Source organism: Strix aluco, chromosome 22, assembly GCF_031877795.1.
Source record: "Strix aluco isolate bStrAlu1 chromosome 22, bStrAlu1.hap1, whole genome shotgun sequence".
Lineage (NCBI taxonomy): Eukaryota > Metazoa > Chordata > Aves > Strigiformes > Strigidae > Strix > Strix aluco.
In genome coordinates this window covers 9,705,060-9,731,120 of record NC_133952.1, presented here as the reverse complement: position 1 = coordinate 9,731,120, position 26,061 = coordinate 9,705,060, and the positions used below count along the sequence as shown (strand labels likewise).

The 26,061-nt window shown below is 43.5% G+C and overlaps 1 protein-coding gene and 1 long non-coding RNA gene across 4 annotated transcripts; one reads left to right on the top strand and one right to left on the bottom strand.

Moving 5' to 3' along the window:
* The first annotated feature begins 1,000 nt into the window (after nt 1–1,000).
* LOC141933570 (uncharacterized) lies at nt 1,001–8,154 on the top strand. Its single transcript, XR_012626127.1, has 3 exons — nt 1,001–1,238; nt 4,714–5,039; nt 8,027–8,154. It is a non-coding gene; the product is annotated as an uncharacterized LOC141933570 (long non-coding RNA).
* LACTBL1 (lactamase beta like 1) lies at nt 7,963–25,430 on the bottom strand. Of its 3 annotated transcripts, XM_074848332.1 has the most exons (8): nt 25,420–25,430; nt 24,410–24,497; nt 20,664–20,808; nt 19,099–19,208; nt 16,223–16,380; nt 14,348–14,595; nt 11,356–11,461; nt 7,963–9,567 (listed from the first exon to the last, which is right to left on the bottom strand). In XM_074848332.1, the coding sequence occupies exons 2-8, from the start codon at nt 24,428–24,430 to the stop codon at nt 8,589–8,591; spliced, it is 1,767 nt and encodes a 588-aa protein (XP_074704433.1). In that variant the 5' UTR covers nt 24,431–24,497; nt 25,420–25,430; the 3' UTR covers nt 7,963–8,588. The 3 variants fall into 3 exon arrangements, with proteins under 3 accessions (XP_074704433.1, XP_074704435.1, XP_074704436.1); XM_074848334.1 differs by lacking the exons at nt 24,410–24,497; nt 25,420–25,430 and adding an exon at nt 23,674–23,823; XM_074848335.1 differs by lacking the exons at nt 19,099–19,208; nt 20,664–20,808; nt 24,410–24,497; nt 25,420–25,430 and adding an exon at nt 18,044–18,945.
* Between the last annotated feature and the right edge of the window lie 631 nt (nt 25,431–26,061).

Genomic DNA, 26,061 nt, shown 5'->3' with positions numbered 1-26,061 from the left:
TCCCAGTTTGTCCCAGCTTTCCTGGCATGCACCAGGGATCACACACACACATGGACAATGTTAATTTATGCAATAAAAGTCTTTTCTGCATGCTCACAAGGAAGGAACAGAAAGATGCAACGGCAGGTGGGGGAACCAGAATAACATCCCTGAGGGAGTTTATCTCTTACAAGAAGCACAATGTCAGCAGACTTTTAGAGATGATGAGACTGAACCCAACACAACTGCAGTCAAACATGGTGACCTAGGAAAATCTGCATTGCATGCTATCACAGTGAAGAGTTTACCAGCTATTACAGGAAGAGGCATGGCAGTTTAGGGGCTCACAACACAAGTTGTGAGAAACAGCCCATTTTTCATTCTGGAATTGGCCTACTATTGTCAGCAGGAGATTGTTCAACCCACAGTTTGGGTGAATGCAGAGCACAATGTGTTTCAATTGCCTGTTTGGGAGCACATTGCTCCTATCTTTCAGATTTTCTGTTTAAGCAACTGCTTTTTTAACATCTTCATCAGTATATTCAATAATTAGCTAAATGCGATAGGAAATTGTGACTGGACATTTTTATTCCAGGCAGCATCTCAAAATCCCTTTACATTCGGCTCCCTCTTGTGCTCATTTCATCCTCCTGCTGACTTCTCTCTTCCCATGTTTTTCCACAACCTTTTGTTAGCAGGATGCTATTGCATCAGGCCATCTAATCCACAATGTTCAGGTGGAACTGAAAATAAATGAAATGTGCTTGCCCATCTCCAGCAGAAATATCACTCCTTAGAGGAATAAATTGTGAGCTAAATGAAAGCAGACAGAGCAGCTTCCAGGAAGAGTTGGCATCAAATCATGAGTCTGATAACTGGGTTCTGAAAAAGGAACAGCTCTCAGGGGAGGCCTGGCATCTGCCTGAGAGCAATTATTACCAGACCACAAGTGGGTAGGATGGAGGCATTCCCTTCTCTATTTCCCTCCTGCTTTCCTGCTGTGGCACTGTGCAATGCAGAACCTGTGATAAAGACGACAGCATGGGAATGAAGGACAAATGCAGAAATTGGGAGAGACAGACCACTCCAAGGAGGACTGCCAAGCTGAGAATTGAAGCAAAGGGGAAGATGCATGATATGTCTGTGAGAGGCTGTATGGCACACGTCAGTCCAGACTTGCAAGCTGTGTCCAATTTCCTTCCAAGCACCTAGTAAAAGTGGTTTGGCAGGAGCAACAGGCAGAAGAACTGTCCTGATATGTAAGTCTTTCTCTCTCTCATATTGATCTTTGTGTTTTGATTTGGGATGAATGACCAGAGCTCTCAGTGGCCAAATGCTCTGAAGATAGGTGACTTTGGGTGTGTAGTGGGCTTCCAGTGGGATGAGAAAACAGGAGCTTGCAGTCTGTCAGGATGCAGGTCTGTGAGTTTCCCAAGTGGCCATGGTAAATAACTCTTAATTACAGGTTAAGCACACCATTTCAGTGTTGGCTGGTGACTGCATCATATACTTGAACTATTGTTGCTGCATTCTTGCAATTCCTGCTTATGTCTGACAAAGGGCCTTGAATCCTCCTGTCCAGTTAGGAAAGTGATTTTTTTTTTTTTTTTTTTTTCTGTTGTGAGATGTCCATGAGTGTATTTAGGCATGAAAGATCCATTTATTCTTTTTTTTTTTTTTTAAATCATTTTTCAACATGGCTGATGTTAGGCACTGTAGTATTACTGTACTTCAGCCTGGCAATGTCAGCACTCTCTGTGCAATAATTCTACTTTTACCATTAAAATTATGTCTGTTTGCTAGCCAGGAGGGATGGACTGGGTGCGCCAGAGTCCAACAAGTTGAGAAAAAAGTGCTTTCCAGGACAATGTGATCTTGTGGGGTATGCTCCACTTTAGGCTCTGAGAAGAAAGGGGTGGAACGTGAAAACTGTGTGTACTGGAGTACCCAGAAGACACACAAGCTTGAGAAGTGAATGCTGGGGCTAAAAGAGACATAGCTGCAAAAGAGAATGGGAGAAAAGTCATCCCTATGTGCAGAGATGGCAGCTGTGAAGAGGAGTTAAAGCAACCACACTGAGTCTGAAAAGGAGTGAGAAATCTGACAGAAAGTTGAGGGCAATGATCAGACAAATAGCTGGAAAGTTGAGTAATCTGTTTATTCCCAGCTGGGACACGTTAGGTGGTCATTGGGTAAAAAACTGAATGGCCTGAGCTAGGGACTTTCTAGTCTCTTTCTGTACTGATAAATCCTCAGCGATCTATCTGCCTGGCTACCAGGGCTCCGGCGTTGACCAGGACAGGCAAAAATGTCACTGTTTGTGAACAGGGAACTGATCTGAGAGAAGTGCATTCAGGCTCCTGAGTCTCATTGCTGTAATGAGAAAAAGACACCTTGTTTCAAAGAAAAACTCTGCCATTGGCACCTCAGTGCAGAAATGAACTTACAGAGAGATGCTGCATGCCTGCGGTCCTTTCTCCAGCACAACTATCTGCCCAAGGATTTTGTGCCTTTACAAGCATTTTCTCTGCGTTTTGCAGCACTCCACATATGCTCTGTATCCTGAGGCTGGGCTAATAATTTCTGGCATGTAAACACCATCTGGTAATTGAACAAAATGGTAGCTGGCTTTTAATAACGATATCCTAATTCTGAGATTTTAATCAAGGGCTACCTCAACCACCATATTCAACCCATACCCATTTTTTATGTCCTTTGTCCTCAAAACTGTTACCTATGCTAGCTTTCACTTTTGAAACAATGGGTATCATCATTACAACTACCTAAACAAGTACTGTGCTTGGGCAGACACACATTCCTCTGTCTGTCAGTGATTACCAGGAGAAAGCAAACTGCACACTTCAAATACTGAAAACTTTGTCTCATGCTGGACAAGCGAAAAACATAAAATAGGCTGCCCACTATGGGGCTCGACAGCCCCCCCTGGGTCTCAGAATATCACTTGTGTGATATTGTGGGAATGTATACCTGGGAATCCTGCCTACTGCAAAAGTTATGAATACAGTGCCCCGATTTATGAAAATAGGCATCAGTTATAGCCTGTTAAGAGAATAATATGGAAATGCCTGGTTCATATTAGCTAGAAGCATTGACTGTCAGGCTCACAGTGCTCCGAAACACTTTCCCTCAGGTCCCTGAGGACACCCAAAACAGGACAAATCCTACTGAGCCTGAATCTAGGCAGATCTTCACTGCTGTCAGAAGACTAGGGCTCAGCTCTTGCTGTACTGCCTCATTCAGACTGTGGTGACAGATGGAAAAGTGCCTTTCTTGGTTTCCTCACTCATTTTCCCCTTTTACTTCAAACCCGAAGACCCTGAGACCTATTTTCCTTTATCCCTATTTTGAGACCTGATGTTACCATCAGGCTAGCAGATCTCCTCTTTCTTTCTAGGGAATGTGGAATCCTTTGTCTTGCTCCCTCCCCCTCCAGGCTTTCCAGTCCCTGCTGGGTGATAGTGTTTTGTGGCCAATTTGTTACACTTCTCAGTCATTATATTCCACAATACAAAAACCAAGCCAAATGCCTGATTAAATAGCATCAGATGGTTTGAGCTGCACTTCAGCATGTCCCACAGGAGCAATCCCTCACCTAACAGCATGCAGCTTTTTGTCCAGGGTCCCTGGCAGTCCAGAGGGATGCTGTTAACAGTGTTTCTCAGCCAGTCCTCTCTGCTTCTTGAGCTCTGTTTTTGTTTAACACTTTGTCTTGCTCTCATTTCCTGATTCCTCTTGTCTGCATGTGTCATGGTAGTGGTGTTCATGACAATCTGGATGGTATTTCGGGCAGAGAGGCTGCTGTGGAGCTCTGGTGTCCCCTGGGCAGATCTGGTGCACATCGTCTTCCAGGGTGTCCACATCTTGCTAAGGATCTACTTCAGTTCTGACATCAGTCCTATCATCTACAGCCTCTTCTCCTCTCATTTCCATAGCTACTACCAAGATCTGGTCTGCTGCTGAGATGGGTGTGAAGTCGCCCCCGCCCCTGGGATTCACTGCAAGGCCAGGACAAGATGCTTTTCACTTGTACATGGTGTTCATGTTATGACACTGAACTTCAGATACTAGCTATGTCTCTTATCGATATTGGAAACTGCACAAAGAGTGTGTCCTCCACAGTCACAAGACCAGGAGGCCAGAAGTAAGACAGGCCTGAAACTAAGAGCTATTTCATGCAAACACAGGATTTAACCTGGTGAACTAAAGCCGAGACTGTCTTTGTTGGTGATATACTAGCTATGTCTGCAAGGATGAGCCGCACAGAGAGCCATTGAGAGCTCATGCTCAGCTGGGCTGCACAAATGCCTATTAAATGTAAATGGAGATTGTCTTAATTCTCTGTAGACAGAACTGGAGATTTTCTGGCATCTATTTTCTTTGCGACTGCTTATCTGCAGCTCTGTAAACCAAGTCATGAGATGTCAGACTCTTCATAAAGGCAGAAGTGGATGGACAAGAAATGATTAAGCTTGCAAACAGGCTTCTAGCCTTTGCATTTTGAAGCATACACAACCTTCTCTGGAGTGAGAATCGCACCTAATAGCAATATATACTGAAGCTTCCCTGCTAACTGTGAAGTACTTAAACATTTGTTGGTATTCATTTTATGGGTGAAAAGGAGACAGTGACTGGCTTTGACTCAGCAGCTCTCTTAACCTCTCTCTTAAAGGGTGGACACTGACTTTTTTTTTTTTTTTTTTTTTTTTTTAACAGCTCCTACAAGCTCCTGGGGAACTGAAAAGTCAAAAAGGCTTGTGCTTCACATCATGGGGGCTTAATACATCCCTTTGTGAGAAGAACATCAATACATTTCTGAGGAGGAAAACAGGGAGCTTAAAGTTAGTGTTTAATAAATTTTCAGACTCTGACACCAAGACTCAGTCCTTGCTAGCCTGACTTCATCCTTGTTTTATGAGTTCTGCTCTGGTGGTGGTTGAAGGCAGATAGACACATCATCTTACTCCCATCATTGGAACAGAAAAGCTCTTCAAAGCTGCTGTCCAGTAAAGAACCGGGCCACATTGCTCTGGCTGAGAAGTGTAAGTATGAAGGAATGAAGCATGTAGAGATAAACTGATGTTTTCAAAATGTAGGTTGAAGCTTTAAGCTTGATATCATCCTCACCTGAGCTAATATTCCTGAAGGTGGGGTTCTTCTAAAAGGGAAGAAATTATCTATCTCAACTAATGTTATGCTATCATGGGACCACAACAAACATCACCACATTCTGCTTTGGGCCTGCTAATCAATGAACTTCAGGTCTTCAGGGCAACGTTGATGCAACAAGTTGAGAACTTTCCCTTACCTGGCAGGCAGATTATGAAAGTGTTTCACTTCTAACTGAAGAGTTACTTGTCATAGCAAGGGTTGGATCCATCTCAACCAGCCAGAGGCTGGGGATTCATAGAGTGTGATTCATCAGTTTATTCTATACGTGCTTTAAGATGAGATGAATCTATTCTACTGATTAGAGTCATTAAATGTCACTGAGTAGAAAGGAGTTTAAAGGGGCTAGCTCAGAGGAAGCTGTTTATATTTTACCAGGTTAATCTCATTCTTAGTGGCCCAGAGCATTTTAACTTGTGGACTAAATACAGTTCTCAGAGACACTATTACAATATTATGTGGTTTCACCAGTGCTCCTTAGAGCAGAATTTAGTCTTCTGAACCAATGAGTAAGTTTTGTTCTAGTCTCTTTTTGACACTGGGAATGCTAATGAAGCATATTCTATTTGTTTGTTTCCCTGATGAGTAATTATAAATACATTTTTAAGCACACTGTTTCTATAGGCTGCTGCAGACACATCCAGTCACCTTTTAAAACACACTCCTGTGAAAAGTGAGCAGCTGGGTACATTTTTATGTGTTTGTTGTACCTATTGTTGGAGCCAGTCTCTGATGTGGATGAAATAACATTGGGATATTTTTTAATTCAGCAACAAACATACACAGAAGCTTAAAAATTTACTTAGAATGGTAACTTAGATTCTGTATTAAAATGGAAAGTTTATTAATACCTGTTAAAGCTGGTATAAAGCACCTGCTAACATGAGTCAGGTCACAGAAGCTGGTTCTGCTCTTCTTAGGATACTGTTAGTCATGAAGTGACAGAAAGAAATTGGACATTTATGTTTGTAGAATTTACTCAGCATTGTGACTCTGGCTGCTCTCCATGGGTGACTATGGTCCTCCAAAACTCCACCTTATCCTGCCTGCCACACACAGCCTCTCCCAAATCCTCTGTACAGGCATCCCAAGGTCTCCTTTCCCCTGTCCATGCTAGGTAAGGACACTCTCCTGCCCCCATGAAGGGGCAGTGTAGGAAGCTCTTGTTCACCTTCCCAGCGTGACAAGGTTTTATGAGAAGAGCTTTACTGCAGGTGTGGGTTCACACTATGAATAGCAAAGAGCTGTACTTTGCTGTTACGGGAATGAACAAGAGCACCAAAAAGTGTCAGTGTACAGGTTTGAGGGTCACTCACTAGAAAAGAAAAGACTGTTAGTGTCATTACTGATTGAAAAGTACAGATGGAGACAGTCCAGTGTGATGTTTCATCCTGACATGGAATGTAAATCCTAATTTTTCTTGTAAGCTTTTAAAGGTAGCTGATGGGTAAACAGTCACTTCTTTTGTTCCAAAGCAAGAACAGCCCCAAATGGGCACTTAGCCCTCACTCAAAAAGACTAGGGTTAGACTGCTCAAATATCTTGCTATCAGACATCACATCTTGAGAGCTCAAAGCCTGGAAAGCACTGTTGTGTCAGGCATGTCATGACAGACTATAGGCACCTCTACAGGAAATCAGCCATAGTGCAACATATCTGCCTGCACACATACCTCTGGGCATGATTACACATGACAGCAACAAGAATTTGCATAGACTTTATTGCTACAGCCCAGATTAAATGCTGGAACATATGAGGTTCTACAAGGTATGAAATGTAATCACCTACAAAGTCCAGAGGAAACCAATACAGCAGCAACCATGACTGTCTGTAAGGCAAGGGCTACGTTATTTCATATGTTTATCATGGAACTGAAATTGTCTGAAAAAAAACCAGGGAACTGAGTTTGCAAATCATAGATTTCTAGGACTTCAGTGATGGTCTCTACTCAAAACTGAAGTTGAAGAACTGCACACAGAGTGAGAGGTAACAAGAGAGAAGGGAGGCAGGGAGATTTATTTTCTCATCCTGAGACATGCCCACTTCCAAGACTGTGTGGGCAAAGAGCAGAAGGCTACTCTGCAAGGGGATCCAACCTCATACCAGATAGAGTATGGGAGAACATGCATTTTGAAGAGTCTCTGACTGTGCTAGTGTGCCTACCCTTTTGCACTTCTTCAGGATTTCCATGCTGTACAGCCATTGCCATACTCCACAGCTAGGATATTCATTTTAAGGTAAGAGTCATCTTGCTCTGTCCCTCTGCTTGCTTTTTTTTTCAGGCTCCAGTTAAGGCTGCAACCACAATACTCTCCTAAACTTGAAGGGGTATTGCAGGAGCCAAGAGATCTCAGTCGGTGGTACTTGCCCTGTCTTGCTCTTGTGCCTGACACTTTTTTCATCACAGTGATATGGTGTTGGCCATTACTGACATATCGTCAGTCCTGCCTGCCTTGGCACTGAGTGGGCACAAGAAGGGAGAAGAACACACACCTGTGGCTTTGCAGATTACTTGCAGGTGCACCTCTCCTGAATATGGTGTCCCCCAGGCTAATGCACTTTCCCTTAGCATCCTCTCTCATACCTGCATAAACGCAATGGGTATGTATCCATACGGACACCCTGCCCAGAACACACATAAAGATTCCCATACATTCCTGTACTTAAATGCCTATATATTGAGATAGCCACAAACCTGAGTTCAGCTAGAATATACCAGCATATGTTCATATGGCCCTGCTCACAGGAGTAAGCTTCAGCTTCTATACTTAAGTGCTACAACATCCTTTGTGTGACCACTGCTTTTGCAGGAGTCCATGGAGCCAAGATATAACCACCTTGCTGTCTGCTCTTTTCACAGCTTCCCTGTTGTGATTCAGGAAAGAAATGGACCCTCACTTCCCAGGTATCACAAGCAGGGTCTGGTATCAGGCTTGTGCCATTTTCTAGCACATAATGTTTTTAGCAAATCCAGGTGAGGAATCTTGTTCATGATAGATGGGGTCCTGAAGAGCCCTGGAAAAACCCTTGGACTGAAGAAGAGATATTTTCTGAGAGACACAGGAAATTCTTAGCCCTTTGATGATACCAGTCAATCACCACAGTGGTCATCAAACAGACAATGAAAGTGTGGAGACTTAAGTGCTTGGATTTTTTTATGGCATCAAACACCATCCATCCAGCACATTTCCACCTCTTATTTCTGCAGGCATCCCCAGTTGCTAGCTGGCATACAGTGCACTGCCAAGGACTGCATTAAAGTCATGTTAGAAGGGGGACGTGTCATATTTGTTGGGCAAAAGAGTCATTTGCCACCATCTTTCCCTTTTAAATGGCATCCATAAACCACACAGACAGGAGAGTCTGATAAGATACAGATTTGGAGCACCTCCCAGAAGTGGTCAGAAAAGTAGAGGGGACATTTAGCTATAGAATACAGGTTTACGAAGTACACGCACCACATTGTATGTGTTCAGCCCTGGTGCATCAAAGCCAGGAGACAAACCGTTGCCGTCGAATGGATAAAAGTTAAAGAGCTGCCCATTTTGGGTCTCCAGTGAGATGGAGGCAGAGCCCAGGTGCAGAACACATGGGAACTCCTTGTCAAAAACAACTTGGAAAATGCGATCTTCCAGGTGGTGGAGCTTGATCGTCCGGTACTTTTCAGGGATCAGCTCTTCCACATGAGGCCCAAACTGCTGCATGACCAGCACCCCACCAGGTCCAACTTTAATCTCATAGAAAGTCAGGTTTGAATAGGTATAATAGCCAACATAAGGGCCTGGACTTGGAGGAGGAATCAAGCTTTTCTCTGCCTCTCTGAATGCTGTCTCCATGGCAGGAATAAGATACTCATATGTCTGAGTCACAATATCTCCACCCTGAGGCCTGGGCCCAGCCATCAGCACAACGAAGCTCAGGCGGAGCTTGGGGATAAGAGAGAAGGTAGCCGAATAACCGTCGAGGTCTCCATCCTTCCTAATGACATCATATCCCAGTTGTTCATTAATCTCCCAGGGTGTGCCAGTCTTGTTAGCAAAGTATTCAGTGGAGCACTTAAACAGAGGGGTCAGCATCGTCTTCACTGTGTCAGGCTCTAGGAGACGACGGTGATAGGTGCCTAAGAAGACCATTGCCAGCTTGGCAAGGTCGGCAGCTGTGGAGTACATCTGGCCAGAAGGCCTGTACCATCCAAGGTCATAGAGAGGGGCCAGCTGCCGGCTGCTGTAGAAACCCACAGCCATCTGGGAGCGGATCGGTGGCGTGATGTCGAAACCAGTGTCTTCCATACCCAAGCGATCAAGGATGTTCTCTGAGATCCAGCGCTGGTATTGCCCCTCAGCTGCATGGTTGGCTAGCACATGTGCCATCAGTGAGAAGGCCAAATTGCTGTAGTGACATCTGAAAAGGAAGAGGAATATAGCTGGATCAGCCTTACTTCAGTGACACAGTGTGGGTACGACTATGCAAAAACAGTGGCTAGATCTCCCTTCTCTGTGGAAAAATTCTCATTTTATCCAATGATGTGTTAAAGAGAGAAGAGTTGAAGGAGAGACAGAGAAAAACTGTATGCTGTTGCCTTGATTTGTTGTTAAGTCAAGAAAGATAAATTTCTTACGGGAACATCAACAGAGCTATTGAACTGCTATGTACGGAAAGAGAGCTGGAGATGGAAAGCTAAAAAAAACTTTATGCAAACCCCTATATATTTGCACATCCTGATTTATTGTTTATAATTGTTCACCAAAGAATATATCCATTCTTTTTAAGAGCAGAGTTGAGAGTTACAGGTGCTTACTTTAAAGGTCTCAAAATCCCAGGTAAGCCTCTTTGGAGATTTAACATAGTATAATCACTTAAGCAACCAAGTTACCTTAAGATGGTAAAAGCACTTAAAAATCGCTTAGAAGTCTACAAAGCAGCGTCCAGCAATGTTGAATCATTAAGAATACCTGAGTGCTTCAGTCTAATATCCATAAAGTGACTTAAGTCTTTATAATTGAATGAAGTTTAATGACATGAAGATGTGAACGCGCAACTTTTTTTCAAACACATTTTCAAAATTCATTATGTTTTCAACCTTGTTTGTATTGTTGTTTTGTGGGGTTTTTTTAATTGTGTGAAGCCACACATCTCACTAGGCCTATATATATGATAAATTTGGTACCACTTCAACCATTTCCAGACCATCTAACTGATGATTCTGTGATTCTGTGATTCTGTGAATAAAAGCATGATGACCATATATATTTCTACCCCAAGAATAAATACATTCTGGATCTAAATTTTGTATCTGAAGTGGAGCTGAATTTCAACATCCCCAGAAAAATATGTTAACATTTCTATATCAATGCATGAGTATCTCCTTCAGGAAGAACGATCTGTTAGCTGTGAAGTATATGCAGGAACACGGAAACAGAGTTAAAACTATCAACATGTCAAATAATAAGGGGTTGAGAGACTATGAGTGTATGTCCTTATACCAAAGAAGATGATGGTATTAAAGTCTTAAAATTCTTTAAGGAATATCTATTGTAACCTCCTACATGACATGGGACAGAACTAATACAAGGTTGCCATGACTGAGCCATTGAGTTTTCTAAGCTTGTAGACTGCAAGCCATGGTGAATCCTCAGCAACTCTAGGCAAATTATTTCAGAATGTAATTCTATTCCCTACAAATTTTGCAGACTTAGAAAGTTCTTCCCAGTTAGTCTGAATCCTTTCCCTCACATGCTGTCCGCTGGATCCTGTTCATATCTTGGAGTATTTGCAACTTTTAACAGGCTACACAAATTGTAACAAACATTAATAGAACTTATAGATAATTTAGAGACATGCAAATCGCTACAGACATAGCATGATTTTAAGTGAAATCCATGACGATTTAAACTGATAAAATTAATATGCCTTTCCATTTTTGAAAATCCTCATCTTTCACAATTTAAGGCTCATTGGACCTAACTAGATGAGTTTAATTTGCCTCATCCAGGCTTCTCACTCACTCTATACACATTGGCACCTCCAACAGTCACTCTTTGCAGCCTAAGATGGGTGTATGGGTAGATGGCTGAAGCTCCCTTTAGGAATGTCTGTCTTTTATCCATTGGCCATGGAGACTGCAGCTGGGGCTAATATCAGTGGAGAACACAAACCCAGACCGAAAGCTCGTAAGTGAATATATCTGACCTGGTTCCTGGATCAGCAACCAAGACATCATCTTTCAGGAGAGCTAGAGCATCTTGCGTATTGCCCTTCCACAGCAGGCTGGTAGATCGCAGCCTCCTGGGCAGACCTGTGTCGTGGAAAAGAGAAGTTAACAACTTGAGAGAAATCATGGTCCAGGAAACGTTGAGTCTGGTGGAGACTGAGCAAAAGGCGAGATTCAATGGCAAGATGGAAATAACAATGATGCTCACATGTGCTTTATGCACATAGCAAGTGTGCTGCAAGGACCTGTTCATACTGGACTGCAGGACACGGTATTCAACTCATGGACCACTGAATCAGGGTTGCTACATTTCAGCAAAAATACTTTGATGAATGATTAAAAATACACTGTATCCCCAAGTGTGTTTTGGAAGAGAAGGGCATATTGGTTGTTGGGGAAATCCCTGTCCATATTTCCACGTGACTGTATTGCCTTGACTACAAAGGTGTCTAACAGCCCCTTAGACAGGTTTTTGTTCTTTGGCCTTGCTACAGAGGGCTTGAACTTCTCTGAACCATTCCAGGCTTGGCCTGGAATATTTCTAGCTTTTTTTTTTTTTTCAACTTTAACAACATTTATTCAGGGTTTCTCAATGTAGAAAAATTGAAGTTCTTTTCACTTTTAATTCTATAACACTGAACATGGATCCCCTAAAAACTTTTGGCCAAGACTTTTTAAAATGCCACAGCTCTTTTGCACAGGATCTACAGCTCACCAAGTCCAGAACTTGGATTACATCTGGAATGAAATCCTCACTGCAGTTTACAACTGATTTTGATTTAGAGGTTAGTAGGAAATCAGGAAGGGTACATGACAGAAAAGTGACTTGCAAACATCTGCTCAGTGAACATGTGCTTAATCATGGCAAAGCGGATTGAGGCCTGATTCTTTCGTAGCGGCAGCATCTGTTTTTCTCAATTGGCCTGACCTTGGGATTTGAACTGAATCGAGAGCACTTTTTCTGTTTCTGGTCTGTGCTTATTTGTGCAGCTGAATGACCAGGTAAGAGATGCACCGAGCATCTTCCAGTAGACAATGGGCTCTTTCCTTTCCTACTTGCCACAGTGGCAGCAAATAAAATGTTGCACCCCTGGGAGAGTTCAACCAGTGCCATGACAGCAGTGCAATGTCTCTCTTGGGGTTCATTAGAAATGGTAAACCAGAGAATGTGTGAGCATAACAGAAAGTCCATGGTCATTGATACACATCATGGGCTGCAAACTGATGTGACAAGCATGCTGTTAACAATTTACAATAGCATCTAATACTGTCATTCATATATATTTGAAAATCAGTCTTAACAAGCTGGAGCTTCCCTCTAGCAATGTACCCATCAAGTGTTGAGGAGAAAAATCTTTGGAGTTACTTTTGTAATATGCAATGTAGAGAAGCCCAGATAATAAGGATATATTATAGATCAGTTTCCACTGGAAGATTTAGATGAAAACCACTTTACAGTATGTCATGAAGTGACTTCGATCTTGATGCTAAGCAGAACCTATTCCTTTTTGGGTTTTGACAGACAGGAAATGTGACATGTGACCTCAATATTCATTTGATTTTCAGTTAGGATTTTGAAAATCTGCTTCTCCTTTTACTAAATTGTCAGGGTGCAAGCTAGTTGGTGTTCCCTGCTGGTGTGATCTGGGAAACTTGGGCCACATTCCAAAAAAAAAATACAAACATGGAAACACAGAAGGAGCTGAGCAGGGACACAAGTTCAGCACATGGATGGAAGCAATGGAATGGCTGCACATTACAAGCAATTATGATATGACTAGGTACACATTTGACGTATGCTTCCTACAGGTATTTCTAGGGCATACCTCACACCTCACCAGCTGACAGGGAACTGCAGCAGGTTTGGGAGCTGCAGCCGCAGCACACGCTGCTCCCGCAAGGAGCAGCCAGACCAGCTTCACCTGCTCCTGAGTCAAAGGGGAGCAGGCAGAGTAGGTGCCCCTGAGGACATCATCAGGCTGGCTAGAGCAAGACCTTGTCTGCAGGGAGAGGAGTTGGGCAGGGTTGTGCACAGATATTTCTTTCTGCCTCCTGCTGCCACTGGCCACTTTGGGTTGTTTGTTTGTTTCCACATTTCAGTTACATCATTCCTTTTTGGGGAACGTTAGTTTGATACTGGCTTACTTCCAGTACAGCTAATGCTGTACCCTGTCCTGAGGTACTGCCATTTGGCTAAATGCTATTTTGATCTTAGGTCCTAATTTTAGGACATTTATTCCACTATGGAATAATGCAGGTGCTACAGAGTTTAATCAAAATGCCACATGAGATATCAGCACAGTCTCTTTGGCCATTACATTATGAAATCTCAGAGTCATGTATTAGCAGCTTTATTTCTGAGAAAGGTTAAAGTTATCCTGAGTCCTGTGAGCTCCTTCTACCTTAATGTAAGAGTTACCCAATTATGAAGGTAGCAGAGAATTAATAGTCTTCTGCCATCAAGAACAAAGCTATTAATAGCTCGGGAATCCCAGATCAGGAACCACACTGACAGCTAAATTTAGCTCAGCAATCAAGGTCTATCTGTTCAAAGCAAAGAGGTTTGGTGCCACTTTGACCCTCAAGTCTATGTCTCAGAAAAATGAGAGCACTCTAAACTGGAGTACAAAAAACTGTTACGCAATTGGAGCCTGGTCATGCGACTGTGTTAAAAGAAATATATGTTCACCTTGCGTAGCAAAAACAATTCCTCAGCCCACCGTGCAGCTTGGCCTCCTTCCTAGCAAGTGATCTGGACAAGAGTTTCCTTTTAGCACTTCATGAAGTTGCTGACAGCTTGCTTCCAAAGGTCCTGCCTGACCTCTGGGAAGTGCAAAGGTGCAGGGTCCATAGTGAGAAATGGCCTCAACAGCAACTTTTTTTCCTTGACATATGGTCTGTTCTCTCTGTGGTATTTTTCAAGTGGCGCAGCGGTGAGCAGAGGATAAGCAGGTAGCAGTGTTGTCTCACCTGAGAGCTGGCTGGCCATTCTGCGCAAGGTAACAGGTGATGGCTTAAGTGGCATTGAGCCTTTTTCCAAAGACACCATCCCATCTGCTGTGTATCTCTGTTCTGATTCCTTGATCCTCCCCAGAGGGTTCTTAATAATAAAGTTCTGGGCGTAACGTTCCAATGGGTCATCAAGAGATGTGACTTTTCCTTCCTCCCACATCTTATACAACATAATGGTGGGAAAGATCTTGGAGACACTGGCAATTCTGTTAAGGAACAAACATTTACAGAAATTAAGCATTAAGAAACCCATGAAACAAGACGAGAGATGATCAGTACATGAGATCACCCAACTGACCCACTGCCTGTAGCTTTACATGCTAATTCAGAAGGGAATGGCTCAAATGCAGGTAAGACTCTGCCCTTTATGGACTGCAACTTAACCTTCAGTACTATCTCCCCAGTAGTGAACCGGGCTACAGAACTTCTTCTGTTCACTTAGTATACATAAGGTAGCATATTGTGTAAATTATTGCTTAGTAAATACTGTAACAAGTTGCAAGTAGTTTATTGGAATTTTAAGGTTAAAATGCCATAGAGTTTTACATTTCATATTCAGTGTTGATATTTGGGTGGCTTCAGAACAGAGTCAAATTTACAAAAGTCTCCTGGAATAAGATTCCAGTTCTATTTTGTTGATTTTCAGAAACAGGGTTGTGATTAAGAGGGACGACCAGGGGCATTCGTATTGTGCTGCTAGAGATGAAATACTTGGACTGGTGCAAGATGGCCTAGAGTGGAAGCATTTGCTAAGAATGTTTTCATTAATCAGAAAGGAAAGTCAGAGGTTTGAAGATGATCAGGTACCACCATATTTCCAACCATAAACGATGTTGACTTGGTGGGGGAGGGCAGGGGGAGTCTATGTGGAACAATTGGTTAGCATGTTTGGCTGTTAACCAAAAGTTTGCTAGTTCGAGCCCACCCAGAAATGGGTTCCCCTTTCCCTGCCAATGACAGGGACGTTGGAACTGAGATGGCCTTTAAGGTCCCTTTCAACCCAAACCATTCTATGATCCTGGAAGAAATAGCATGAGGTCATCTATGCAGGGATTTCACCATGATACAGAGAGGGTGAAAACAAGTAATCACAGCTGCTGAAACTTTCCAGAATTGTTTGTTCTGAGGACAACATTTGATAGTCAGAGTGCAGCCCATATGTTTCATATATAGCACAGTTATAAATCACTGAAAATCTTTAAAGGAAGTAAACACTTCCTTTGTTTTTTTGTTTTTTGTTTTTTTGTTTTTTTTTTTAACACACACTAAGGAATTGATTCTATCTTCATCTAAAAAATAATAAGCAATATGGTTTTGACTTCACTGGGAGAATGAATAAGCATACAGGTCTATTTTATGTGTTTAGTAGATATTCCCCCAAAAGCCATTTTTTGCTAGACTTTTTTTTTTTTTTTTTCCCTCATCCTATGGCACTGTCTTCTTGCTGCTCACAAAATCTGTTCTAGCTCTCAGTTTTCAGATTTGTGCCCTAGGCCTCCTCAAAGCATAGAGACATTCCTATGTAAGGAGTAGTATGTTTTGAGGTTCTTCAGGATGGTCACTGCTACTCCAATTCAAATTATTGTCAGATCAAATTTATAAAAAAAAAAATCCAAAGTAAACAACTCAGTAATCCACAAGCACATGATAATTTAGGGATTAGCTGAAGCATTGTTTCACAAAGTTTCAGTGTAACACAGAAGAGGTTTCTGCAGTGGACCTGAGCCAGTAGAGGATGGGGTTTGTGACAGTGGCTCTATTCCCAGATATCAGATCTCTGTATGTATATCTGCTTTTTTTCTAGCTCTCATGCCTGTGATATATCTGTCTCACCTGTAAATAGTGTACTCATTGGGCACCACTGAGGAGGGGTCTGAACCATTCTTCTTTCCAAAGTTGCCTGTCCAGAGCACAGTGTCGTTGTAGATAACAATGGCAGACATTGCAGGGAGACCAGAGCTATGAATCTTTTGGCGCAGCATCATATCTACCTGGAGAATGATCGGAAATGATGAATTTCCAAATTAAGAGTCTTATAATGTGTCTAGTCTGTAACAGGCAGTAGAAGACCTAGACCATCAGCCGTCCTTAATTCCAAGCACTTGAGAGTGATTTTTTTCAAAAGTGTTTTAGCAAAAGAAAATATTTTAACTGTACTGTTCCTTTGAATTGCTTATGTTGAATTATCCAATACCTTTCTTTCCACTGTGTAGAAGAATATGATGCTCATCCATGTAATACCTATGATGTTTATATGAATAAAACCAAAAGCTAAAACCTAATAATTGTAATTGCTTCCTTTTAAAATTGTACTGCACACATCTGTTCTTTGCACTAGTATTTTAGGTTCAAATACGCATGAAAAAAAGATTCAGACTTTTCAAATATCCCATGACACTTTTCATGCCATGAAACATGCAGATAGGACTCCTCTTTAAACTGCAATCTGAGAAACAGCACTGAGCAACTAGAGAGCTGTGATTGCTCTTTGCTCCCTGTTGTGCCAGGGTTACACAGATCTCATCAGCCAGCTGTGCTCCACCCACCTCCTGAAAGCAGAATGCATTGGTCATGCTCTTTTATGACTTTTTCAAAGCTATGTCATCATCATGCATAAGTTATCTCTTGCACAGAAAGGTTAAGAGAAATGGCCTTCCAAGCCTAGTATCTGAGACAAGAAAGACCAAGCCAAGTCATGTCCTCAGGACCTCTTCACTGGATGGACTGGTGAGGTGCACTGACAGACAGCAGTGGAAACATCCAGCTTGTGCCAAGTCCTTCTGTAGTGGTTCTTTACCCTCCCTTCCCCACGTGCCAGTGGCCCATCTAGTATGGTCAGGTACATCAGCACCTCTAGAGAACAGACTGGTCTCATGCCAGCAAACATGATTCTCCTTAGGGTTTTCTCAGAGAGAGTCTGGCATGTAGACCTGCCTGCACCTGCAGAAAGTTGACAGAAATACACGATGCTCTTCTAAACTTGAGTGTCATTGAATCCAATACTCAGCGTTTGGATTTGGCCACTGGCAAGATTCTTCTGAGGAAAACATAGGCCTTTCTGATAAGCAAAAGTATTTAACCTTAGAAGAGAAATGTTTCCTTAAGCCTCATGCATGAATGAATATCACTCTCCTGTTTCAAGATGCTAGGAAAAATTCTCCCCTGCATGCAATATAATTGCATCTGGTACTGTCCAGAGTCCCAGTTCCAGGGTCCCTGTCCTGACACAGGATGGTAGTTTGTCTCAGTGCAAGATCTTTAGGATGGGTTTGAGCAGAACCTAAGGGCATCTGAAGATACACTTTTGAGGTGCTGGTGACTAAGCCCCCTTCAAATACCTATGTCTTCCTGAGCATCTAGTGTTCAGGTTCTCTGTGCCTTATTCCATCTGCAAAATAGAAGTGCTTGGATACTTAATTTCTGAGGAGCACAAAGAAAGGAGATTATATGACTCTCTGATGGACACTCAATGTTCTGCACACTCCCTCACTTCTCTGACTAATCCTAATCGAATAATAAAATACCTCTCTACAGTAACCCCAGAGACAGTGGCAGAGACTTCAGAAAAGTGAATGTAAAGTGATAGCAACCGAAATTCAGTGTAGATAAAGTGATGTGCATGCAGGAAAACAGCCCTAACTTCACAACACATACACATGGATGGGCAGTGAGCTGGGCTTTAGCACTCAGGAACAAGACCTTGGGGCTATGATAGATGCTCCTATGTAAACATCTGCTCGGTGCCCTGTGGCAGAAAGAAAGGTAAATCAGATATGAGGGATTATGAGAGAAGTAACATAAAATAAAACAGAAAACACCATTTTATCACTGTATAAATCCCTGATCCACTTGCACCTTGAATACTGTGTACAGTACTGATTTCCCACATCTTCACAAGAGTATGATAGAGCTGGAAGAGATTCAAAAAAGGGTAAAAAGAATGATCAGAGCTGTAGGACAGTTTCTATTATGACTAATTAAGATACTCATGAGAAAGAGACTAATGAGAGGGTATATTATATGATATATACTACAAAATCTACAAAATCAGGAGTGTCCTGTCAGAGCATGACTGTCCTTATGGTCCATGCAATCAAGGCAATGCTGCGGTATTTCCTCATTGCAAATAGAGCCTACCCAAATTTCAGACAGTGCTAAAATTTCAGAGACACTATATCATACAGAGGAAAACCAGATCTCTCTCTAATTCAGATTCAGGTCCCCTTCTTCTCCCCCTTCCCCTCCATTCCTTTCCTTGAAGTTACCTGCAAGTGGCTTTTTAATCTTTAAATGGTGCCATGGGGAAAGCCAGCAAAGCAATAAAATAAGGAATCGGCAGTCACTGATGAAGAGGAACTAGTTACATGAGTCACTTACTTTCCAGGACATGAGAGCTGCCCAACATTAGTCAAGATGCCAGGAGCCATCATTTTGTGCTGTTGTATGCTCACCGGACCTTCTGATGGACAGGTAATAATGTTTCTTCATCACAGCTTACCCTTTGGATAAGAGAACTGCTTACTGACCCGTTCTGTATGTTCAGTGAAGGAGTTCTGTATACCCATTTCTAGATTCACGTGTTCTCTGCCTCCTCAATTCCCCACCTCGTCCCCTAGAGATGCTCAGGGCAAAATACATATTTTCCCCTTTACACCTTCAGAAAAGAAGTCATGAGCTCTGGGTCCCTCTGTTCCCTTCTCCTCACAGACCTTTTCCAACGCATCCTTCAGAATGGGGATTGGGTGGTCCAGCGGTACCGGTTCAGGATAGCGGGGGCACATCTGCACAGCTTCTGATCTCACGTCCATTACAGATGGGCCTGGAAAACATTTCAAAGATAACATATGTGACTTAAATAGACACTCTAACAAGCTTTAACCTCATCCAGCAGTCAGCACTACCTTTCTTGCTTGTGCTGTCCAAAGCTGAAGGACACTTCTGCATAGGAAAGAGACTATCTTGAATCATTTCTATCTCACATAAAACAGGACATGAAGAGGGCACTGTACTCCCTTATTTCTTATTCCAACACGGGATGGATGTGGGATGGACAGGAGCTGCAATAGGCTTCAGCTGACTCTGCAACCTGGAAGAGTAAGGAACTGAGACTACAGAAGACTCTGTAGGATACCTGACAGTGCGTTTAGATCCCATGAAAATGCCCTGCCCATGTCTAGGGGGAAGTCTGAGTTTGGGTTCATGAGGACAGAGTTGTCCCATGCATATTGTAACCTCAGAAAATGGATGTAGAAGTGAATTGTAAGTGCCACCTGAAATCTAACACTGTAACAGCCGTTGATAGGCTTCATACGTAGTATATTAGCTGTCTTCGGAATTAGCTGTATCCTGCATATGCCAGAGACATATCTTAAATCTTATGGCAAGCAAATATCTTTAAACTCAGTGAGAGATGTGAACTCTCTTACTTGGAGGAACTATATTCCCAACTGATCCCAAGAGGTTCATAAACACAGGTTCTCTGTTCTGTAAACTGTAAACAAAATGCTTATTTATCTTTTTGCTTACCAACTGAGCATGAAGCATTAGAAATACAGATGAGAAGAGAAATAACATTAAGGAAATTTTGAGATGAATGGGCATGGATACACGAGAGCCTACAGGCAACCTCTGATACTGTGTGATAAAAATGTAGGGACTGCAATCTTTTCAGACATTGGTCTATAAAGAACCTCTGGCACTTTCACCATGAATTTTATGTCACCTTTGGGCTACTTAAAACTCTGATCCACTTACACTGTATATACTTCATCCTTGCTCATACAGTGCCTTGAGTCTATCTGTTGACTTTTCTATAACCAACACAAGGGAACTCTAGTGTGAACTGGGGGCTTGAGCCAGCTTAAATTCAAAGATCTAATATTAGGGGAATAGGAAAGGAAGCAAACCCATAAGCTGAAGCACATGGTAAAGTGTAAAACAAAACCCATTCTAAACTGTGTGATTTTAAATTGAATGATTTTTACAACAGGATGCTAAAGAAAAAGATAGAGAATGTAAAATAAAATGTCTCCATGGTATGTCAATTAACCTAGGTTAGTGTCAGAAGTAACTTCTCTGGAGACCAGCAGAGTTACACTGTACATCATCAACCCAATGTTCATCTCCTCTGTGTCCTTGCACCAGCTAGGAGAAGGTAAATCTGTGTGCTCTTTGGGGAAATGCTCTTTGGGGGAAAATGTCCACATGGGGGAGAAAGGCATTTATTGGCCTCATAAATTTTTGTGGCAAACCAAGCTTAAAGATGAATACTCACTGGGCTCCACCTTGGGGAGGTTGTACTGCCACAGAAAGCAGCCTGTCATCGCAACAGACAAGAGGAAGAAGAAGATGACCAACACGTGAATCCACTTGACCTCCATGACAGTGAGCTTGAGGAGGCTTCGGCTGCTGGATGCCTGCTGTAAGCAGAAAAGATATGATCTCAGAGAGAGAAAAACTGCCTCTCATGCATATTGGCTAGGTGAAAGAGGCACACTACAGTGGAGAATAAAACTACTGCAGGGACAGGGACTATTTCCAGTACTACTGTGGCACCAGAGCTGGGCATATGAGCCCACATTGAAATAACTGGAACCAGAGACAACTTTTTGTCTTCCAATGAGGTTTGCAAGACATTATTGACCTTTCTGGTTCTTCTAGAAGAACATCATTCACTCCTTTTGCCTTTTCCCCTCCCTGCATGTGAACCTCATCAGCCCAGGCTGGTAGGATTCTCTGTCACAGCTCTCATTTCCTCCCTTCTCAACCATTATGACTTATTCCTGGATATCCTTCCAACCCCTTTTTTCCAGAGTCCAGCATGGCAGCCACCAGCCACATCATCTGAGCAGATCCAGCTTTTATACATGAATGGTGGAATTTTTCACCATACACTGCCCTCACCTTCCTATTTTGTGCCTGTAATTCCCACTATATCATGTACCATCTGTAAGCTTGGCATTTCCAGATGCCATGTTTTTGAAAATATTTCGGCTAATATTTCAGGCTTGTGCAACTCTTACAACACTGGAGCCCGTCCAGGTTGGTGATACCACCATGTAAATGTTGAAGAAAAACAAGAAACAGATGACAGTGCCTAAGCATGAGCTGTGCTCTTTCACTGACTGTAACAGGTCAGTAGGGTGCTTTCGAAAGTTTGGCAATTAAAGTTATAAATATATGGCCTGCCATTTGCATCCAATATGGTCCACATTCTAAAGCTGTTTCAGGTTGTCTGGACTCACTTGTAGGATAGACAGACTAAAATGCTCCCTTTAGATTTCCACATGGCCCTTTTTTTCTTTTTTTTTTGAGATACAGGATAGATCATGCAAAACTTCTGCAAGTCAACTGAGCCTTGTCACTCGCAGCTCGGGAATCTGCAGAGCCACTTCCAGACTTGCACATGGCTCTGTGGCTCTGTAAGGATCCAACTGCAGAATCTAGCCCCTGTTGAAACTCTAGGTTGTAATTCCACTTTCTGTATAATAATAGAAATATGTCACAATTATTTCTGAAGCCTTTTAGCCTGTTCAGGCATTCCCACAAAAATTTCTGAAGGCAACTTACTTTAATTTCTTCCATAACATACTTAAAACTTCAAGGATGGCTTAAGGCCATACAGGTGCCTGCAGACCCACTCAGACCTGAGCCTTCCAGAACACGCATGCAGTCCATATTCCAGCCTAAGTGACATGTGTTCCTAAATAGGGGAATACCATTTTGACATCAAAACCAGCTTGGTTTAGATATACCAACCTCACAGAGTGCCTTAGTAGGCAGCAGATCATATTCACACAAGGAAAAGCCTGTGTCTTGAGATCTCTTTAATCACCCACACGCTGGCAGGCTTCAGCTTATGCTGAAGGATGTTGTCTAGACCTGCAATGAGATGGTCTTTTCCTGCATCAAGGAATGGGATAGGGATCTCTTTGTCCTGGAGTAGTCATGCAGTGACTTTCTTGGGTTTAGTGCCATCATAATAAGGTGACTCCCCCAACAATCTGCAGTTCCTCTGACCATTTTTTTGCCTCTTCCCTTGCTTTACTGAGAAACCCTGATTCCTGGGTCCCAAAGAGCAGGGTAAAAGGAAAAGATTTTCTGGTATATGCCTCATCTTGTGAACTCCAGACTCCCTAGACCACTAACTGAGGACCCAAAGGTACCAACATTGAACTCTTATCCTTTAGTCCAAACTCCCCTTTACCTCTTGTGGATGATGAGTGCCCTGAATGTCTGTCATCCTCTGACCAATAATCTAGTGGCTATGCAACGAAACCACGGCAATGCTATGGAACTAGAGACATGGATCTCTCTTTTATTGATGGGGCAACAAATGTTTAGATTGTGAGGAGTATTCATCACCTTGAGGATATGCTCTACCCTCTAAGTCACCTCTCAGGAAAAATCGTAGAATCATAGAATCACAGAATGGTTTGGGTTGGAAGGGACCTCAAAGGTCGTCTAGTTCCAACCCCGCTGCTATGGCAGGGACACCTCCCACTAGATCAGGTTGCTCAAGGCTCCATCCAACCTGGCTCTGAACACTTCCAGGGATGGAGCATCCACAACCTCCTTGGGCAACCTGTTCCAGTGCCTCACCACCCTCACAGTAAAAAAATTCTTCCTTATATTTAATCTAAACCTCCCCTCCCTCAGCTTCCACCCATTACCCCTCGTCCTATCATTACAGTCCCTTGTAAAAATTCCCTCCCCAGCTTTCTTGTAGGCTCCCTTCAAGTACTGGAAGGCCACTATGAGGTTTCCCCGGAGCCTTTTCTTTTCCAGGCTGAACAAGCCCCAAAATACCACTCTTTCCCTGTACCTGGGAGACAGACAAACAGATGGATAGATACCTACAGACAGACTCCTCACACCTCCTGCTCCGGGACCCATCTGGCCTCACCTCCCTTTTAGCTGGTTTCTCCATCTCACATATGTTGCTCAGTGTCCATCACTGCTAACAACACGAACACAGCAAGATGGGGGGAGGGAGGCTACCAAGCACTTAGACACACGTAAATGAATGCAAACACATGCAGGAAGGAGTGTACACAGCTTCCCATGGGTAGGTTAGCTGTACACTCTGTATTTTCCCCTTAGCTTTGAAAAATTAGGATGGGGGGGAAGAAATGGGGATTTCACATAGACCACCCAGGTACACTGTCCTGCCCCACTATGCTCATCTGCGCAGACTACCACAGACCCTGCGAGCTGCTCAGTCAGAGGCACATCTCAACACCGGTTAGGGAGAGCCAGAAGGAGCCCCAGTCCCCTGCACATACCATCGTCGGAAGCCGTCTCAGTCCCAGAAGCTGTTGTCAGGCATCCCAGCGTGTGCGTGCCATAACAGAACCACACCGTCTGATCTCAGCCCCAGTAAAGGGGGAGCAGAGCACCTTGCCACGTTCCTAAATGCAGCTGTATATCATGGGCAGGTGCTGCTCAGTCACTCCAGCTGAAGTGGCCATTTTTAGCTCCCCAGCAGTCCTGCTCTGGGTTTCCATGTCCATTTGACCCATTCAGACCCTCCAGAAAGTGCTGCTGAGCTCCCCTGGGCAAGGAGATTAAGTGGCAGGGACAGAATGACATTTGTGCTCAGGAAAGTGCCTGAGAGATTGAATGTTAATTCTTCCTAATGCTTCTCTGCCATGTGTGTGAATCACAGCTGAAACCACGAGGGCTTCACCATCTATTTATAGCAACTTCATCTCCTCCTGACATCTGAACAGGAGGCGATTAACTCATGAGATGGACATCCCCTGCGTGCCTCCAGCCAGCCGTCCCTGGCCTGGGCTGTTCGCAGGAAGGGGAGGTGGGGGAACTTAAGCCAGGAGCTCAGGCACTCTCTGGGCTTAATCCTGAACAGCTTCCTGGAGTTCCCCGCAGTGATAGACAAGGGAGTCATTCCCAGCTAACAGGCTCACTAGACATAGATGGAGCTGGTATTTTCTTTCCTCTTAGCTGCTGGGGACTCTGAAGGATGGTGGAAGGTTATGATTTGCATGAGGTGAGCCTTACCTGCAACTGTAACTCATCCATGGCTGCTCAGAAGTCTCTTCTCATCCTCTGTGCTGCCTGTCTCCACAAACAAAAGACTCATAAAACCCTGTGATGAAGAGAAGCAAAAAGTTAGTGTGGGAAAAAAATGGAGTCAGAGCAAGGAGGAAAGCCCGGACAATCAGAGCTGCAGGGAGGGACTGGTTTGGATAGGGAGATAACCCCCAGTAACCACATGAGGTAAGTCCTCAGTAAACACCTTCCCTCTCTCTGCCTCTGGTTTGGCAGCACCTTGTGTTCACTGCTGTAATGGTTTAGTCCCTGCCAGGGTCTGAGACTACGAGGCCGCTGCTCCTCCCCCACAAAGGGAGTGAAATACAAAGCCCCAAGGCTGAGATAAGGAGAGGTTTAATACAACAGTGCAACAGCAACACAGCAAACAACAACAATAACAATAACAGTAATAACAATGAACAGAGCAAAATCTCTACCAATACAGCAGTGAGAGCAGAGCCAATCCCACAGTACACGAGGTAACCGACCGTCTTGCTTCGGCGCCAGGATGTGACGTCCGCATGGTATCTGAATAACCCTCCGCATGGTATCTGAATAACCCGGCTAGAGCTCCCCCCCACTGCTGGGGAAACTTAACCCTATCCTGACTAAACCAGGACAACTGCAAGGGCTGGACCCAAGCTCTAGGACTTGCCAGGACCCACGGCCATCCTCACCCCACCTCCCAAATACAAGGACCTGGAGCTCTGAGACCTTCAAGGCTGATACACTTCCATTGTGTCTGCTCCGCAGGATCCTTCCAGCCCTCTCCCTGGCTTCTCAACCTTGCTCCCTCTACACAGCCAACAACACCCTCTGTAGTCTTGGAAATCACAGACACAGCCAAGAAACTGTATGACAGGTGTGGAAGTGTCAAGATAATGGCACAGCTGCCACATTTCCCATAAATTCTCCCTCTTGCCTTTCCACCTGGCAGCAACAATTCAATAGGCAAACCCCCCCATAAGAGCTCTTACCAGACTTGCTGCTACCCTCCAGCTTCCAGTGCTGATGAATTTGGGGCTGTCCTGCAGCTGCAGATGTTAAGAGCATCTGAAGCACTAATCTCAACAGTCAGCCTCTCTGAGCACAGATTAATCGGCCATGCCTCACCCCTCCTCAAGCAATGCAGCATCTGTCCAGGGATACAGCCTAAAGGGAGTATTGCTAGCGATTTCATGGCTCAAACAATACAGCAGAGTGGAAAACGGGGAGCTCGGGAGGTGGGTATCCTTAACACACTCTGAGCTGGAAATGTTAATAATGAACTGCCATTATCATGTAAAGTACATTATAGATGCTGTTCAAAGTGGAGGGCATGGTCATGCCCTCAGTTATGCACCAAAGCCAGGGGGATTATGCACCTCAGGAGTCTTGACATCCTATTGCTTTCTTCAGATGTTCACAGGTAAGGGTGTTCTCTTCAACACCACTTCTTTATTTCAGTATCTCCAGTAGTGGCCCAGGCTCTGACGATGCTCAAAATACTCAAGTGAAACCTATGCAGCCATGTGCCTGTACCTCAGAGTTGTGCCCAAATTTTGCTGAATGGAGCTGCAGATGACCTCCTTACTAATTAGAGTAGATCAAGCTCCTCACAGTTTTGTTGCTCCTCATTT

Excerpts from the sequence above, each read along its gene's own strand:
- LACTBL1 (XM_074848332.1), bottom strand. The coding sequence starts at position 24,430 with ATGGATGAGTTACAGTTGCAG. Across the intron at positions 20,809-24,409 it reads TGGATGAGTTACAGTTGCAG|CAGGCATCCAGCAGCCGAAG; the intron begins GTAAGGCTCACC and ends TTCTGCTTACAG. Across the intron at positions 11,462-14,347 it reads AATGGCCAGCCAGCTCTCAG|GTCTGCCCAGGAGGCTGCGA; the intron begins GTGAGACAACAC and ends TCCACGACACAG.